Genomic DNA, 17974 nt, shown 5'->3' with positions numbered 1-17974 from the left:
GTACTTCAGTTCAATTTACTCATCTCCTCACAAGCTCTAATCACACTTTGGGAGTTATCTCTCTCTGATTATAATAATCCCGACCAGGATCAATGTGAGGCCAGACAGCCCAACTTCCCCTTGCCACTAGGTCAATTCACATGGGTTTTTTTAATTGCTTTTTCTTGCTCTTGTGGATAGAACAACTCCTTCAGCAACAGGCCAGCATTGGCCCAGGATGGGTCATATACAGAACAAATAATATAAAATAAGGATGCACATTGACCTGCATCTTTCCTTAACATAGGAATTTGATTTCCCTACATAACCAAATCCCCAGGATTCCAGGAGTTATGGAATATGAGTACCACGTGCAAACGCACATGCAGTGGCCAAGCACCTCCTTCCTTCTCACAAGCCAGGGCTCCAGTTCTGTACTCTTGCAAGAGACACAGTAGCAGAGGGCTGCCTTCCTCTGGGTAAGACACACATTCTTAAATAATGTGAGGAAACAGCAAAAACGTGGTGGGCCCAAAGAATTGCTGCATGAGGAAAGAAAGGGAGTGAGGATCTTGCTTCAAAATGCTTGACTGGCAAGAAGAGAGCCCATTCAAGCTTAAATATCCTTCAGTTTCCTCTAAGTGAGGAGATTTATGCTGCTAGTCACCCTATCCCTCAATGCTTGAAGCATCCAGTGGAAACACTCTTTGTGACCTCTGATGTCACAAAATAAATCACACTAATCTTTGCATGCATTATGGTAGAACTAACTTTTTTTTTTTTAAATTTGCTTTACTCTCTAGAAATTTGGCTGCCAAGCTTTGGGACAAGAACATAATTCTGATTTGTCAGGAATATAATACACTATCTGATTGAATTTTGCCAGAGGGAACATGTTTATACTTGCCTGCATGTTTCCAACAAACATTGTCACTCTGTGGGAGTTTATCTCCCAGTGGCTTTACTATTGAGAACTAGTGAAGTATGGCATACAAACATTTGGATAAAAAATAATATACCCTCACCTGAGTGCAGCTGAATGCAGCAGGCTGATGCCAATGAACCACAGATGGGGATGTGAGTTATGTCATCCACAATTTATACAGAGACTGTAGAATCCCACTTCTGGGTGTGTGTAGCTTATAGATGCTACAGGGCATGCATATAACAGCTGAAGCTTTAAAGATACTGATTTACATTCCTGCCATTGCTACTGCAATGTGACAGCAGGAATCTGAGACACCCTGTTTAACAATTGACTAGGTGTGCCACAGCCCACAATACATATTTATCTGTCACCTCCCAGTGGACATTTATTTAAAAATAAAGGTATCCTAGATCACAGAATTGTTTGTGTTGAAATGGACCTTAAAGAACACCTAGTTCCAACCTCCCTGCCATAGGCAGGGACACCTTCTACTAGTCTGGGTTGCTCAAAGCCTCATCCAGCCTGACCTTGAATACTTCCAGGGATGGGGTATCCACAGCTTCTCTGGGCAACCTGTTCCAGTGCCTCACCACCCTCATCCATTTTTTTTTCTAGGGTAAGTGCCTTATTAATTCTCCATACTTCAGGCAGGTGCCCTTGACCAAAAGTTGCTCACCCTCATGTTTGTGTTAGTTCTGATTTGGTACCTGGTGGGTGGTGGCAGGGAGTGTTTCACACCCAAGCTGTGGGTCTGTCTGGTGCAGCAGCCCTGGAGCTGCCAGCCAGGAGAGGTGCCTTTGCTGTGGCTGTCCTGCAGCCCTGCACTGTGGCCCAGCCCAAGTGGCTGCAGATGGCTCAGGTGATGTGTTGTTGTGTTTTAGATTTGAGTAATAAAGGTTTTATTTCCATTTCACTAGCTTGTTGGATTTACAAGCCTTGTTTCTTAAATCTCCTGGTACCACAGTCTACTCATCCTCCCATGCAGGTTGTGACATGAGCATCTGCCTCTGTTACAGCCTAAAGAGTGACTCTACAGCATTTAACTCTCTACCCAATCAATGGCACCCATGACTTTCTTCTCCCTTGACCATGAAATTATGGCTCTCCAGATGAAGAAAAGAGAGCACAAACAGACTACTGCACCAGAAATATAATTTAAATTACAAATAAATTGTCTTCAGGCTTTGGACATGTGCAGTTTTGCAATTATTTTTTAGTTTAGGAACCTTAATAAGCAAAGTAATATTTCACTTCTGAAAAGTAAAGAAAGAAGAGAGAAGAAAATAAGAAAATCAGTTGTTTTATTTTTACTTGTGTTTCTCTGTTACTAATTCTCCCTAACTCTATTATCTATACAAGAAGAAAGGGATAGAAGGAATCTCTACCTTTTCCCAAGTTTCTTTAGAAAGAAGAAAAACCATAATCTACAGAATACTTAAAATTGGACATAAATAAGGGAAAAATACGTGGGTCTCTCTACTATTGTTACTTGCACACTTGCTCAAATGCTGTCATTTTGTCATTTTGTCTCTTGACCTGAATGGGCTGAGAAAGGGAGAATCAAAGAAGCCCATCTCCCCTAATACATGTTTTTAGAAGCATTCAAGAATTCACCAAATTCAGTCTTGAGACAGGAGGGGCTGGTTGACTAAACGGTCAAGTACTATTGTCTTCTGAAAGTAGAAAGAGTCTGTGTAATCTATTCTACCTCTCTATAGCCTAATAAGTACCATATGGGATATTTTTATATGTTATGTATGTTTATATATAATATACACACACATATGTTTAGATATGTATGGAGACATATTATGTAAACATACACATAATATTCTATTCTCTATATTTTAGCAACTTGCCTTATGTATGTGTGCACATATACAGTGAAGTACTGTTATTTTGTTGACACAACTAACAGTTTTTGTTCCTCCTTTAGTGATTGCCACATGAGTTCCTCCAGGACAATGGACCCTAAGATGAGAGAGGTTGAAGGAGATGGAGAGGACAATTCAGGTATAATTTCTCCCTTCCCTGCTGAATGAAAAGCGCTGTGACTTCTTGAGCTTCTATGCCTTAGCTGTCTCATAGAAGTGAATTTGTTTGTTTAGAGAATGCATTCTGCCTTTCTCTTCACCTTTTTCCAAGAGCTGTTACATGTTTTCTGCATTTTCAGAGGCTTGAAATAAGATTTTTATAGCATTTTGTGACCAAGCTAACTTTTTTACCCAACAAGATCCAAGAGTGAATGAAATGCTGACAGAGATGCTTCACGGTACTGTCATGTCAACTTAAACAGGCCAGGCACAAATTGTTAGAATTCTTGTGGAAAACACTGATTTAATTTGAAATAGTTTCCTTCACAGAGCTGCAACTGATCCTAATTTAGGTCTTTCTCATTGAGCAGACTAGAATTGCTTTTCAAGGTTATTTATTGATTCCTAGATGAATAATTTGTGGCCCATTGAATTTTGTAATCAACATTAAAAATATTCTCGGTGTATTATAAACCCAACATTTTAACAGCATTAGCCTCCCAACACTGTTCATTCACCTATGTATGCCTTTTCTACATTTAAATTGGTTTTGGTAGCATTGCTCTTATCATCACTATTTAGCTTGCTGAACAAAGGCAGTGGGTTTCCAAGTAATAATTTCTTTTTCATATCCCAGGCAGTTAAGACAAAATTTTTCCTTCACAGTTTAATTACCTCAAGAGGCAAGTAGAAACTCTATTAGGAATGATTCTACACCATTGGTTATTTCTTATGTCTCATAAACATTGTAATCCATTCTCCAAGATAACAGTAATTTCATACTATGTGTACAGTCTTGAAAGACATTGATGCAACAGTGGACTGCGTTACATTTTCCAGGAAAAAAATCCACTTATGAAAAAAATTATAAAGAAATGTTATTTCTCAAAAATTTGCACATGCTGCTGGTTGCATGATCTTTATGTTTCTTCACTTAGGAAAGAAAAAATCAAAGTTCAAATCTTTCAAAAAGTTTTTTGGTAAAAAGAAAAGGAAAGAGACGTCATCTTCTGTGAGCAGCAGCCTGAAGCTGTGCCAGTCAACAAACGATGTCGCGGCCTCTCATGACACGCGCACTAGTTATGATTCTGAAGATGAACTTGAGTAAGTCTTTGGACTCTGTTTGGTGAACAAATACAAAATTGCTACAATGTCTGTAGATGAAAAACACCTCAAAATTGCCTCCTCCCCTTATGCATAATGCTGTATTTTCAAATAGTTGCTTTTCCCAGGAAAGTACAAATTAAAATGGTTGATGCAAGGCAAATCAGAAGGGAATTGAGTGGGGTGTAGCAAGAAATATTAATGAAAAATGCTTTCATTTAATCATAAATAAGCCTTGGGTTATAATTTCAAAAGAATGTAATTCCCATCTTCAAAAATGAATTAGATAATCGGTTTATATCCTACCAGGATATAAACCTTATGTCCCTAAAATGAAACTACTAAGGATTGTTAGAGAAGCTTGGATGACTAACCCTTTATGCCAGAGTTTGAAAGCAAGGAAGGAGTAATGGGATGACTGCAACTGAAATCAGCAGGATCCAGAGGCTCTGAAGCCTTCTTTTCCTCTGTGTACATGGATCCATCTGACCAAAGTAAAAATGTCTACATTTCAGTTCTAGAACCACAGATTCATAGAATGGTATGGGTTGGAAGGGTCTTTAGAGATCATCCAGTTCCAATCTCTCTGCCATGGACAGGGATAGTTAGTTACCAGCTGCCTTTTATAGTCAGAGAGAAGTCAGCATTGCTAACAAAGATTGTATCATCCTTATGCATGAAATAGGCTCTGGAAGTGCCTATATCTCTCCACTGAATGTAAACAGGAACCTGGGACAGCCACCTGCAGTGTAAATAGCTGCAATTTGATGTCTGAAGTTAGACCAGAAGAGTCCCATCCTGTGTATGTGTACCTCTATGCCTCTGAAAACCCTGTCTTCATGTCACCCACTATGAAAAGTAACCATGAGAAACCTGGTCCAAACATTCAGCTATGTCTCTGGACAGAGAGGTGGACTGAAGACCCCCTTCGATAACTCAAGAGCAAGTCTTTGTATTGGTGGACGTTGTGCTCTTCTGGTCCTCAAGCAAGGGTGCTGCTGAGCCCAGGAATGGGAAAGGAAACCATCCGGGCCATTTAAAACGACATTATTCGATGTGGCCACCAGGCAGCGCCAAACAACCAAAAGAAATTGTTAACAATTTTTTTTTTTTCTTTTTTTTTTTCTTTTTAATGGTTTGGTGTTGTTTTTTTCTTTTTGCTTTCATGGCATTGGCAATAGTAATGATAGTAAGTCTAGCTTGAAGCCCTCAGAGTTCTGGGCTGGCAGCACCAGGTGGTGAGATTTTCTGTTGTTTGACAGCTTATTACATCCTGTAAGATGTGGATGGTGAGATTTTCTTTCCCCCATGTGTGCCTTAACAAGGTCGTGTCTGAGTGGGTGCCATCTCTGGCTGTTCTGGCCATATTTCTGTGCTGTAACCTGAAGCGTTGTTACATGATTGTTTCTCAATATTTACGTAGACAGACAAAGACCAGGAAATTATTTGAAAGGAAGGAAAATTAATTTGAGCACTTAATCTGAGGAGACATGCAGGGTACTTCCATTATGTGTCTGGGAGGGATGCATCTGCTAGAAAGAGGAAATGAGGATGGAATGCTGGGATAAATGTGCCCATGCAGTGACAGTGCCTGTGTGGCTGCCATCCTTGTTGAGTGCTGGTGCATGGGGCACCACTGCAGCCCTGACTGGCACCTACTCTGCAAATTGCTATAGATCTGTCTGACCTTGGATGCACTGCAGAGATCACATTTGCACTCAGATAAATTGTTCTTCTAATGTCTCTAGTGCATTAAGCAGACGTAGCAGGCTTTCCTTCCTTCTGCAGCAAGAATGTAGATCAACTCTTTCCTGCTATTGTTTTATCAAACATATTTATAGCAGCCACTATGTGGAAAATGTTACAGTCTGCCATGATTGTTTGTCTTCAATGTCCCTATGACAGTATCTAGGATCCAGAAATATAGTTCTTTTTTCTTTTCTGCTCAATTTACTTGATAGTTACATAAACCCAAACAATTATCTATTCTGCACTCATTTACCATTTCATAGCTCCCTGATTTAAAAAATTGAAAAAGGTACTCTTAAAAAATGCTGTGTGCACACATTTCTTGTCCCTTCTCAGTCAGGGTATGAGCTAAGCTGAGGAAAATTATTACAAGGAACCTCCTAGCAGCTAGCTGTCTCTCTGTGGGCCTCCTCTACCATTCCCATAAGGAAGCATGGTGCTCATGCCCCACACACACCATTTGCAAAAGATGTTACATAACACATACATCAAAATATGAGAGAAACTGCCTACAAAGCATCTCCTATTTCCCCTAACTAAGCCACAAAGATTGTCAATGAAAAAATGTGTCCCACAGGCTCATAAGAGAAAATCTGAGAGACCTTGATATAGAGCACAGCACCTTTAAAGGATTCCATGTAAGGACTACATTGCCTGAAATGTTTTTGCTAATGATCTGTATGGCAGAGATATATTAAATGCTGTACCACATTTAGATAGCAAAAGGTACTTATTCTTCCTAGGGTAATGGTCACTCATTTGCAAGATGTGGTCTTACATTAGCAAGAAGACTCAGCACAGACTCATTCATGTGAACTCAATTTTGCACCTGGGCTTGCCTGTGGCACTGTGACACCACCCAGCTGCTGGCTTCCACCCAAGGGGCAGTAGCTTTTTTCATAAGACATAACCTGTCTTCTGGGATTAAACTGTCTTTAACCTTGATCCAGTTTGTTAATGTGACAGATAACAGCATTTACAATTTTTTTTTTTTTTTTGTTTTTAAAGGTGTTACTTAGATTATCCTGAATGGCTGTATTTATGGGAAGTCTGGAATCTTGTTTGTGATATATGCTGTGCATCCCTGTGTCCCATTCCACCTTCAACAGACCCCTTGAGTTAAGAGAAATGGCAAAATGTTTGCATGTTTTCACTCATCTGTTATGTTCTTCTAGGACACATAAAGGCATTATGGGAAGCAGAGCTTTGTCACATGATAGCATTTTCATCCTTGAGACTGGGCAAGAGCCTGCAAGGCCAGTGAGAGTGTTTTCTCAAGAAAACATTTCAGATCGGATTAGAGCTTTACAGGTAATTTAGACAATATCATATTTTTTCAAACGCCAGAGATGGAATGTCTTTCCAGACTTGATTTTTTTTTGGATAGTATTTGTAGTTGAATGTTTGATTAGTAAGTAATATCTGGCTGCAGTTTACATCAAATGTTGCATTTGTTAATTAGCAGTATCCCGTCTTGGTTCTACATAAATGATAGCTGAAAAATGGGAAGTTTATTTGGCTCCCTAAGAGAATGTGTAAAGTCAGATGTCTTGTGCCCTGGATCATTCAGTTGTGAAGTTAAAATAATGGTAACTCATTGACCTCAGCTAACAAATGTTCTGGGGAAACCTCCATCACTATCACAAGCTAATGTATTTTATGCCATGCTGAAGATGAAACTCCAGCCTACCATGAAATTGGGACCCCCGCCTCCATTTGGACTTCATGCAAAGCGAACAGAGGATGCTGGGACCAGTTCTGAAGATGATGGATTACCCAGGAGCCCTCCAGAAATGTCTTTGCTTCATGAAAGCCTAAGCTCAGGCATGAGAACAAGAGTGAGTAGTTCCAGTGTTGACAAAAATGGGTGTTTAATGACTTGTTTTACCTATATGGGGATGGTAGAATAAAGTATTTGGTTTTATGTATCCCTATTTTACCTCTGAGCAATTCAGAAATACCTTGCTCAAATTGGAAGAACACCCTCTCTCTGTAAACAGCTACTTAGAATCTGTGTTCCTGTAAAAAATAAATGTCACACCAGGAAATGCAGAACTAGGAAGAAGAGTATGTGATTGTATACATGCATGGGAAAGCTGTGTTTTTTATAGAGATTACAAAGATCTTCCAGGCATTAAAAAATAAGGCTGAAAAATCTGTATTCCCCCTTGAGTGTGTTGATAAGAAAACTCTCTAATGTTCTTTTAGGTTGTCATTGGAAAAAGAAACACAAAATAATCTGATTTTTTTAAATGGCAGGTTTGTTAGACATTATTTCATTCTTTATCTGCATGTCTTACACTTTATGTTTACAGTGTCCTTGCTAATCCTTAAGACTCTCGAGAAAACAACTTCCATTGCCAGTACCTTTGTGCACTTTGTGTAGATGATTTCTGTGATTATATCCACCTTGTTTGTCATCTTTTATTGAATCTCTTCCTCATTCCATCCCACAGTTCTCTGACTCTCACAAGCACCTTAGCTCTTTGAGTTTAGCTGGAACAGGCAGTGAAGAAGAAGAACAGGTAACTTCTGCCAAATGTATTAAGGGACAAGTAATTACCCATAGTAGTTTTTGAAAGAAATATTAAAAAAATATTATTTTGTTGCCTGTCTGCTGCAAAAAACAATTTTGTATGCATGTAATTGCCTGCCTCTCTGTTTGCTGTTTTAATGTCTGTCTGTGTAACATAAAAAACGATGATTATTTATCAACATAACTCTGATGCAATGTCATCCCATTATTATCCCATTGATAATAATTAATGTCTCTAGAAAAGCTCATATCATTTAGCAAACTTTATAGATCTGATTTAATCTCCAAGCACAACCAACCAGATTTCAACACTGAAGCAGTGTCCATTTTTTCAAAGATGGGAAATTGCAGTAAAGGATGCTTGAGTTACATGCACAGGGTAAGGGAGAAAGCTTATTGAAGAGATGGGAACAGCTCTGGATCCTTTGAAATCTGCCCAGACCCTGCTTTAAGTACAAAGTTACCTCACACTGACACAGAAAGTGTTTGCCTGATGATAGTGGCTGACTTAGGAGTCTGAGTTCAGCCTTCAGTGAGATTCTGGCTGTGAATTTTGCTGAAGTGATGTTTTTCAGAGCTCAAGTATAGGCACATGGATGGCTTTCTTCAATCAGAAGCCAGTCCTTCTGGCTGATTAAACGGCTGTTTTGGAAAGCTCTGAAGAGTCCCTTTTAGCTGTCTGCAGCTGGAGTCATGGTGGAAACAACACAGGAGGTAGAGGGAAGAGCATTTTCTAGGAATAGGAGGAGGGGTGGAAGGAAATTGCAGAAATGAAATAGAGAAACTAGTCTTGAGCTGACCATTTCTTGGTAATTATGCAAAATGTATTTCAGGACTAGCTGAAGCAGGGCTCAGCAACGATTTCGGGCCTTACTGCTTAGATTCCACATGAAGTTGGTTGAAAAAACTGCTTATATGCAGTGCAATATTATCGTCCTTAAAATAAAAACAACAGAACTCACAAAGGAAGTATTTCTTGAAAGCTGTTATGGGCTCACTGTAATTGTGCCCAGTCCAGATGCATGTTTGCTGAAAGAGGATTTATGTCTCCCTGTTGTTCCATTAACATTACTTTCTGACTCACTTGCTGACTCCTGAGTCTTGACGATGACTACACAGCTGTTTAGCTTTTTCCACATGCCCTATCATTTAGCACAGAGCTCTCTTCAACCCATGCCAGTTTGAGAGTGCAGACAGAATGCAGCTCCATCTAAAGGCTTTCCTCCCAAACCACAGGATCTACTACCTGGCATTTCAGAGAAATTAGCCCTGCTTCTGGAAGTCAGAGGAGACCAGTTCACAGGGCTGAGGAATTTTGCGCAACCAAGTCCTGAAGTTTTGGGCAGCAGTGACACCTTGCCTGTGTCTTGGCAGCAAGGATTTTCTGGATTGAAGAAAGGAATCACAACTCTCCTGTCTGGGCTTTGGGGATGGGGTTTCCTCCTGGCCCTCCATCCTTGTGCCACCCAGCAAGACCAGCTGAAGGATGACTGAGCCATGTACAAATGACATTTGGAGAAAGGGGTCTGCCAGCTCTTTTCTTCTCCAGCAGGCTTTGTCAAAGCCAAACTTTGTGGGACAAACAACTTCTGCAGCCGGCTCAGAGCTGGCATTCACTAAGGCTGCTGAAATTTAAGTAAGAAACCAGATTTTGGATTTTTCGGTGTAATGGCCAACACTGAGCACTGCCAAGGAGAAGACATGCAAAATTCTCGAGGAAAAGCAGGAGCCAGAAGAAAGGCAGGCAAATAATGACGTGCTTTGAAAGAGAACATGTGCCGTGCTTTTATCATGGAGCTGAAATGTCAATGTATTCACTGTTAGCTACTAATGTATAATGCAGCCACCTATCGTTTGTTGTACATTAGTCATGTGTGACTACTAGACTGCAGATATTGTAGAGTTAAAATTAATGAGAGCATCCATTATCCATTATTCAGCATGTCTGAGCTACCTTCTTTTTCTTAAGTAGAAAGTATGATTAGAAGGTGTGGATCCAGCCTCTGCTAAAATCAATGGGAGTTTTCCCCTGGCCATTGAGCAAGCTGTAGCAGGCCCTCACTACACTACAGAGTATCTTTGGGCTGCAGTGCATATTGCAGAATTCTACTGGCACATATTGCTGATGCTTTTTCCCTTCCAAAATAAAATGAACACCAACCTGCCCTGCCCTTGTCCCATCCAACTTCCCTAGTAAAATACCACTTCCAGAAAAAAAAGAAAGAAGAAGAAGAAAGAAGAATGGCCACAGAAGAAAGTGTGACAGAGGAGGAAATCTCCTCCAAAGAAGTGAACCAGAATTTCAAGCCTACATGAGTGCTGTAATGAGTTGCCAGAGGTGATGTTTATGCTGTGACAGATAGTTTGGAAATACCATTATGCCTATTTGCAAAACTGAATCTGAGAGGAAGGAGGAACCCTTTTTAGAGTTTATTCATAACAAATTTTCTGGTGTTCTTTTTGCATCATCCCTGGAACTAGAGTAGTTTTTTGGTGAAGCTCAAAGGCAAACTAAATTCCTGCTTTATGACAGTATGACACCCCTTGCAGCATTCAGGAGCTGTTCTGGATGGTTGATTGGCCTCTAGTAGGAGTTATCCATTGCTTCCTTCCCCAGAATAGTTTACTAATGAAACTTTACATTTCCAGTAAATGCAGATACAAATGTTTTTACATGATGTAAAAACACAAGCTGACCTAAGTGTCAATGCCACTAATTCTTAATTTTTTTCATCTTTGGGAGGGTATTGTAGAGTTAGAAGGACCCTGCTCACATATAGAAAGCTAAAGATGCTCAGCACAAAACAACTGTGGATAGGAGCCTAGACAAAGATGCTAGGACAGACCCAGAAAGGAAAATGGCCCTTTAGGTTCTGTAACTGAGTACTTTTCATAAATCTGTCTTCTAAAACATGCTGACCATGCATTTCTGTGCTTTAGATCTTCCAGTTAGATGGGATTTGCTCCTTCCCCCTGGACAGTATGTCACAATATTCAAGCAGCTAAAAAACCAGAATTGCTAACACTAGTACACCACATGCAACATTAAGAAATGCACTGTATTTTAAAGAAAAGTCAAAATGAAAAAGAGGCAAACTTAAAATGATAATAAATATGGCTACTTATTTGTAGAATTGTTATTTTTGTGTCTTTGTTTCTTTGTTTGATTCTCCATTTGGGGATTTTTTTTTCTTTTTCAGATTACATTGGTTTCTTCTAGATCTCACTCTACAGACGGTCAGCTGTTCATTAGGCATGGAAGTAGCAAAACTGAGTCTCCCCGGACATCTGACAGTACCATCTCCCCGACAGCCAATTTTGACACTCCACCTGAGCTTTCTGCTTTCTTGGATAATTCTGCTGCTAAGCATAAGCTTTTAATAAAACCCCGGAACCACAGATCCAGTAGAATGAGAAAATTTTCTCAGGTAAATGTGAAAATAAACATTGTCACTTTTGACACAAACACAGAAAGTTCGTACTGGACTTTTTACTTCAAACTCAGATAGGATAAATGAAAGTGCATACTATTTTAAAAAGGCTATTAAAAAGTGTATAATATTTAAAAAAAATATCTTTTTTTCTAAACCATCCTAAACACAATTTATCTGATCCCTTGACATATTTTGTGAAGGGCAGAGCTTAGTTTTTCTTCCTTCTTTCTTTCCTTCCTCTGTTTTAGCACTAAAGCTTTCAACTTTTACTACAGTATTTATACTTTATTGTATGTGTGTTTTTTCCAGCTTTAAATACAGTAAAACCATTAATTTGTCTTGCTTACTACCAGAAATATTATTCCCCCTGTATCAAAATATTACTAGCTGATATTCTGTATTTCCCCAAATCTGTGAGTGACCTTTCAGCTCGGTAGAGCACTGCTGTGAGCAGCACAATGATGAGGCCAGTTATTTAGAAAAACACATAAAGCAATAATTCAGTGATCAATCCTTCTTTTCCATTCTAACATTGTTACTAAAATATGATTGCTTTGTCCAGACTGCCTATAACTGCCAGCTGACTGAGCCCTTCTGGACTCCCACAGAGAGTGTTCACATGTTTTGATAAAACAATTTTTAATATTTTCTTGCCCAACTCTGCCTGTGCTCCTTGCTTCTGGCCAATATCTTGTACTTTTATGTTCTCGTGAATGCAGGTGGCATTGCAACTGGGGTTTTATTTGCAATTGCCTTTGCAAAACAAGAAGTTGTAAGTACCCTAAAATATCTTTTAAGTGCAGTTTTTGTGTTCTTAGAGTTAGGGCCTACATCCAAAGTATATATTTACCCAAGAAACTATGGGGAAACAGTGAGCTAATACAGGCACCATATGAAAAGGCATATTCAGCAGCTCACTACTGTGCTTTCAAATAATCTTGTGTATTTAGCCAGTCCTCACATCAAGTTTAATCACAAGACCTCACAGATAACTACATATGAATTTGTTAACTTTTAAACTACATATGCATTTATAAACTTTTATCAAACAGTTTAACTCTTGAAAGAAAAAGAAAACTTTTACACAAAGGAGCAAGGCTGTAATGCTGTATGAAAGTGGGATTAGAAACAAGACTGCCATATGGGGCAGATACTCAGCTAAAATGGAGTGTCATAACAGGATGGATTTGTTAGGCTTTTGCTCTTGCTTCTATGTACCCTTTCCTCTTCAGAGTCATGCTTAAGGAAGAATGGGTTGTTTTATTTTTAATGCTAGTATGGAGTAGCAAAATACAGAGCCAGATTTTTCTCTTTCAAGTGTTGCTTTTTGCCTGAGAGCAGCAAAAAAGAGGCAGTATGCTCTGGAGAATCAATTGCCAAGGACAGTCCAATGGCCATTGTTCTGATGGACTTCCCATCTACAAGGACATGAAAGCACTAGTTGTGCAGAAGGAAATGTCACGCATTGCTTTCATATTGGTAAATGCATTATTCCAGGATCTGCTTAATTAAAAAAGCATCCAGTGTGTAGGTTAAGAAAACTGCAAGCTCAGCACAGGAGGCAAGTATTGCCTTCCTCTAAGATCTCAGCTGTAAATGTAATGATGAATAAGAAAAAAGTGAAGCTGTACATGGTGATGGGGCTTTCTGTATTTCTTTTTTACAGAGGACCCAGTCTGAATCTCTGACTGACTTGAGCTGTACCCCAGAGGAAGAAGAAGAGGATGATGCTGTATTCAAACCCAGCAATCAAGAACTGTCATGCAGCACAGCTGCAACGCAGGATGTGGCTTTCTGGCCAAAGCCCAGAATGCCTGAGGACCCCCCTCCTGCTTTGAGACCAGTGATGACTCAGCCTGCTTCCGAGTCTGCTGATGGACAGGAAACCCTTCTACCAGAGAACAAGCCAGAGGACTGCCAACCAGTGCCGGAAATTTCGTGTGAGGAGTCTGAGTCCTCATTGCCGTCAGAAGGCAAAGACTCTGCAACTTCTTCCTATTCCAGTTCAGACAGAGGAGTACAAAAGCAAGAAGACTCCTCAGAAACACTGGTTCTGTTGTCTGGGGATGGGTCAAACAATATTGTAAATCAAGAAAATAAGGAGCTTCCTACTGTGCTTCCATTAAATAAATTACTTTCTGAAGAAAAAATTTCAATTAGTAAGAATAGTATTGTTTGCTTGGGAAGGTCAGAAGAAAATAACCAGAAGGATGATCAGGTACATGTGGAAATGTCCCGTAATAAAGAGGCAGACAAAGAGTTTACTCTATTGTCAGAGTCCACCAAGGAGTGTTTCATGGGTTCTTCCCAGCCCACAGACTCATTCCATGTTTCACATCCTGCTTCCTCAATGCAGATGGGATCGTCTACTTTCTGCTCTCTAGAGAAAATAAAGACTGCACAGGAGGCAGCTGCTTCTGATAAGGAGAATAAGGAGGAACAGTTGGAGAAAAAAGCTGAAAAAGCAGTCAATGAACTCAATGCCTTCAAAAAGTTTTCTGTTTCCTCTGCACGGGAGAGACCAAGCACCAGAAGCCTGTATTTCCCAGAAAGATCAGTGTTGGAAAGCCCTGGATTCTTCCTGTCCAAAGCAAAGGTCTCCTCAAGAAATGAGAAGTGGCAAGATGACTTCCAGAAGGGATCAGATCTGGATGAGGGAAAAAGTAGCAGCAAAAAGGAGACTTTCCTGACAGAGTCCTACTCTGAGAACTCAGGCCAACCTACAGAAAGTTTGGCTGGTTATATTTCCCCAGCTGTTGATGCAGTACCAATGCCAAGCAATTCTTTAGTGGTATCTCAGAATCAGCCAAGTTTTAAAGATAAAAATCCTTTTCAAGTGAAACTTAGATCCACCTCACTGTCCTTGAAATATGAAGACAACTCACCACCAGAATCAAAAGGGATTAAAAGATACAGTGCAGAATTTAATTTAGAAAATGAGGGATTGCCTTCCTTTCTAAGAGGTGGTAAGGCAGAGATGAGACAAACAGCCAATACAAATACTGGTGATTCTTTAAATGAAAAGATCAAACCCAAAGCAAAGTCCTCTGAGCAGCTTAGTTGCAAACCTCCGTTGCCGAAAAAGCCAGTGTTGCAAAGCATAACCATTCCAAACACTACTGGGAGCAAGGAGAAGCAGGACAAAGCTCTTCACTCTCCTGAATCCAGAAATGCAGACAGAGACTTGGAGAAACAGTCAACTGCTTGTAAAGTGCCTGGTAAGACTCCCAAAACTTTATGAAGTTACCTTCACTTGCAAAGAATGATCTTGCATATGAGAGAGTATTGGGCAGCACTGTTGTGTCTGCCTGGTGAGCACGAGCTGATGGATCTGCCTTCAGTGAGGTTGCTCCCTTATTTTCCCTTGCTGAAAAGATAATAAAAAAGACAGAATGGAAGAAACAGCAGGCAGAATAAGATATTTTTACCTCTGATTTTTGAATTTCAGGGTATTGTTTAAAGCATGTTCAGAGTGACACTCAAAAAATAAAGTACACTAGCACGTATTGGAAAACAGAAATTGTAAGCTACTAAGTGTCCCCATTTAGAGCTGCTCCATGGCAATTCAAAATCCAAGAGCCCATATTAAGTGTAGTGCCCTCTGTGAGAAAAGTGACTTAGACCTCTAGACCTTCTTTTTCACCATAGCATTGAGGCAGAAATGCAATGAGGCCCTGCCACTGCCTGCCATGGTAAACACACCACTTATTTATTGCCTCCTGTGAGGTTTTCTTATTCATTTATCTATCTTTGTCATTAGTCATTCCTTGTTTAAAACAAAAATTAACAACCCTGCAGCCTCCTGGAGTTCAAAGGCAGGAGAGACCGTAAGATCATGTCTACTGCAGATTGTTATATTTTACCCTGTTGTCTGTATTTCTGTATTATATAATTGGGTTAGAGATTAAAAAAAAAAGTCAGACCTCTGGAGACTAATTATACACTGTGGACTGCAGGCAGAGAACAGAAAAGACTGGAAGTGGCACCACTGTCTGGCGTCTTTGCAATGACAATAAACAAGTTACGTGAAGAACAGTCAAGCAGTTCTAGCAGGAGGCCTCTGCTCTTCACTTCAGAGAACAGCTGAGAGGGGAAAAAGTAAATCTTTAGGTCTTCTGATATGTGGAAGAAAAGTCTTCCCTGTCCTGGACCTCTATGGGCATGGGTTTGATCTTATGAATGTGAGAAGATGCTGGCCAAGTAAATAATAGGCTGTCTCTGTGCCATTGCAGAGCTTCCCCCAATCTTGTTGCCCTTCTCTGATTGGGGTCTGTCTCTGAGCTTTGGAGTAGGGAAACACCAAAACAGAAGATCTCTGGGCACAGGACTCCACTTGTCTCCTCTAGGGTGAGTGAGTTGCCTCCAGGCCCCAGAGGCAGCTTACTGATGTCCTGAGTGACATCTGATTTCAGTTGTCTTCTGCTGCAGCATCACAGACATTTTTGCAGGACTTTGGCCACGTTCACAGTTTCCTGCTCTCCCAGCCATCATAAAGGAGGGGATTCATTAAGGTCCACAGCTAGGTGAGGTCCCCACAGCCATACAGCCAGAGCCTCCCCACACCTTGCAGGCAAGGCAGGAGATATATGTATATACACTCCCTTTAAAGGCATTTTCCCTTCTGTGCTGCCCTGAGTAATTGATTATTTGTAGTGATGCCCACATGTCTGATGGACTGCGATTTTCGGGAGGGTCATACTGGGACAAGAGAGGAGAAGATCTGGCACAGCACGGTTGTTCTGGCAGGATATGGAGGAGAGCAGTGGGAGTACCAGTGCTCCCTCACACAGCCCTTTATCACATCCCTCTTGCTGAGTCCCAGAGGGCCGTAAGGTGGACTGGAATGTCTTCCTGCAGTGAAAGACAATGAGTGCTGGAGAAGGAAGAAGGGGAAGGAAAGAAGCCATGGAGCACATTTCTCCTCCAGGCTTCTCCTGTGGCTCCTCAGCCCTAGGATGAAGGAGACTCTGCCCAGAGATGCAGAACTGCCCTCTGCAAAACAGGATCTGTGGGTGGGAGTTGTGCCTTGGTCTCCCTGATAGAGATGCATGCGCCTGGAGTTTTAAACAGGGTTAAGAAGTCCTGCTGTGTTCCCCTCCCCCTGAGAGTATTACACGAAATCTGTATGGTCTGAGGTTGTTTAAAATGATGGTTCAGATTAGTCTGTGATGGCAATTAGTTTTCCTCCTTATCTACTGCCTTCTTTAGACATCTGACCAAGCACCTCCCTGTGCTAAGCTGCCACATCAGCTTGACCTGCCACCTGAAGTCATGGGTGAATGAGGTGTGCCCACCTCCTCTGAGTACCCTGGAACCAGCTTTATTGGGAAAAGTTTCACAGTGACCCCAAAACTTAGGTCCCTCTGTGAGGCATAAGAGAGTCATGGGATGCAATGAGGACTTGGCAGGGAAATAGCTCTGCCCAAACCTAATTTTAAGCTCTTTGAAAAGTTTCCCTCAGCTCAGTGAGTCAGGACCATGTCTTTGCAACTGCAAACAGGAGAAATCTGACAAACACAGTCAACATAGCCCTTCATGGATCACATCTGGCCTCTGGCCTCAGGCATCTCTGGCCTCTAGATCTGCTTGGACACTCACTTCTCTTTTTTACTTTACACCCACCCAGCCCTCTCCTAGCCCTTGAGTTCATCAGCATTTTCAAAGAGCTGTAGTCACCATCAGGAGATGCTGTTTATTTATGCTGTTGGGGAGTTTCCACTCTTGTTAGGAAATCTGTGTGCTGAACAAGAAGACAAGCTGTGATACAAGGGTATGCAGTTCCCTTCTCATGCACACTCATTTCAGAAAAGTCATTTTGCTGTGTCATTGAGGTCAGCAGGAGCAATGTGGTTCATTCAGTTCACATTTTAGCTTTTCAACACTTTTGGTACCAAAGGAACAGGAGAGCTGATGGGATGCTGGCTTACCACACCAGGTGAAAGAAGCACTCTTCCTCCCCAGAGCTTTCTGGGGAACTAATGAGGGACTGCTTTACCTCTCCCAGGCTGCAAGGAAGCCCTTTAATGTCTGTGTGAAATTAGTCACTCCAGGAGGAGTAATTTTTAAGTTTCTGGAGCTAAAGGCACAAGTCCTTGCAAGATTTAAAAGGTTAAGCTGTGTTGTTTGGAGTTGATACACTTTGCTATAAATCCTGTAAAGGGCAGAAGCAATTACCATATGTTAACAGGTTATTACAACAGCGAAACCATAA

The 17974-nt window shown here is 40.8% G+C and overlaps 1 protein-coding gene across 4 annotated transcripts in view; it reads left to right on the top strand.

Moving 5' to 3' along the window:
- CRACDL (CRACD like) overlaps positions 1 to 17974 on the top strand; it is a 67217-nt gene that overhangs the window by 35223 nt on the left and 14020 nt on the right. For 3 of the 4 annotated variants that reach the window (XM_059839497.1, XM_059839493.1, XM_059839492.1), the window contains exons 2-8: positions 2844 to 2920; positions 3879 to 4044; positions 6969 to 7104; positions 7467 to 7631; positions 8250 to 8318; positions 11530 to 11757; positions 13430 to 14981. In XM_059839497.1, coding sequence (XP_059695480.1) covers positions 2854 to 2920; positions 3879 to 4044; positions 6969 to 7104; positions 7467 to 7631; positions 8250 to 8318; positions 11530 to 11757; positions 13430 to 14981 — 2383 coding nt within the window. In that variant the 5' untranslated portion in view covers positions 2844 to 2853. The remainder of the gene's footprint in view (positions 1 to 2843; positions 2921 to 3878; positions 4045 to 6968; positions 7105 to 7466; positions 7632 to 8249; positions 8319 to 11529; positions 11758 to 13429; positions 14982 to 17974) is intronic. The other variant, XM_059839494.1, reaches the window with a different exon arrangement.

Source organism: Haemorhous mexicanus, chromosome 2 (genome assembly GCF_027477595.1).
Source record: "Haemorhous mexicanus isolate bHaeMex1 chromosome 2, bHaeMex1.pri, whole genome shotgun sequence".
Lineage (NCBI taxonomy): Eukaryota > Metazoa > Chordata > Aves > Passeriformes > Fringillidae > Haemorhous > Haemorhous mexicanus.
This window is presented reverse-complemented; position numbering and strand designations above follow the sequence as displayed.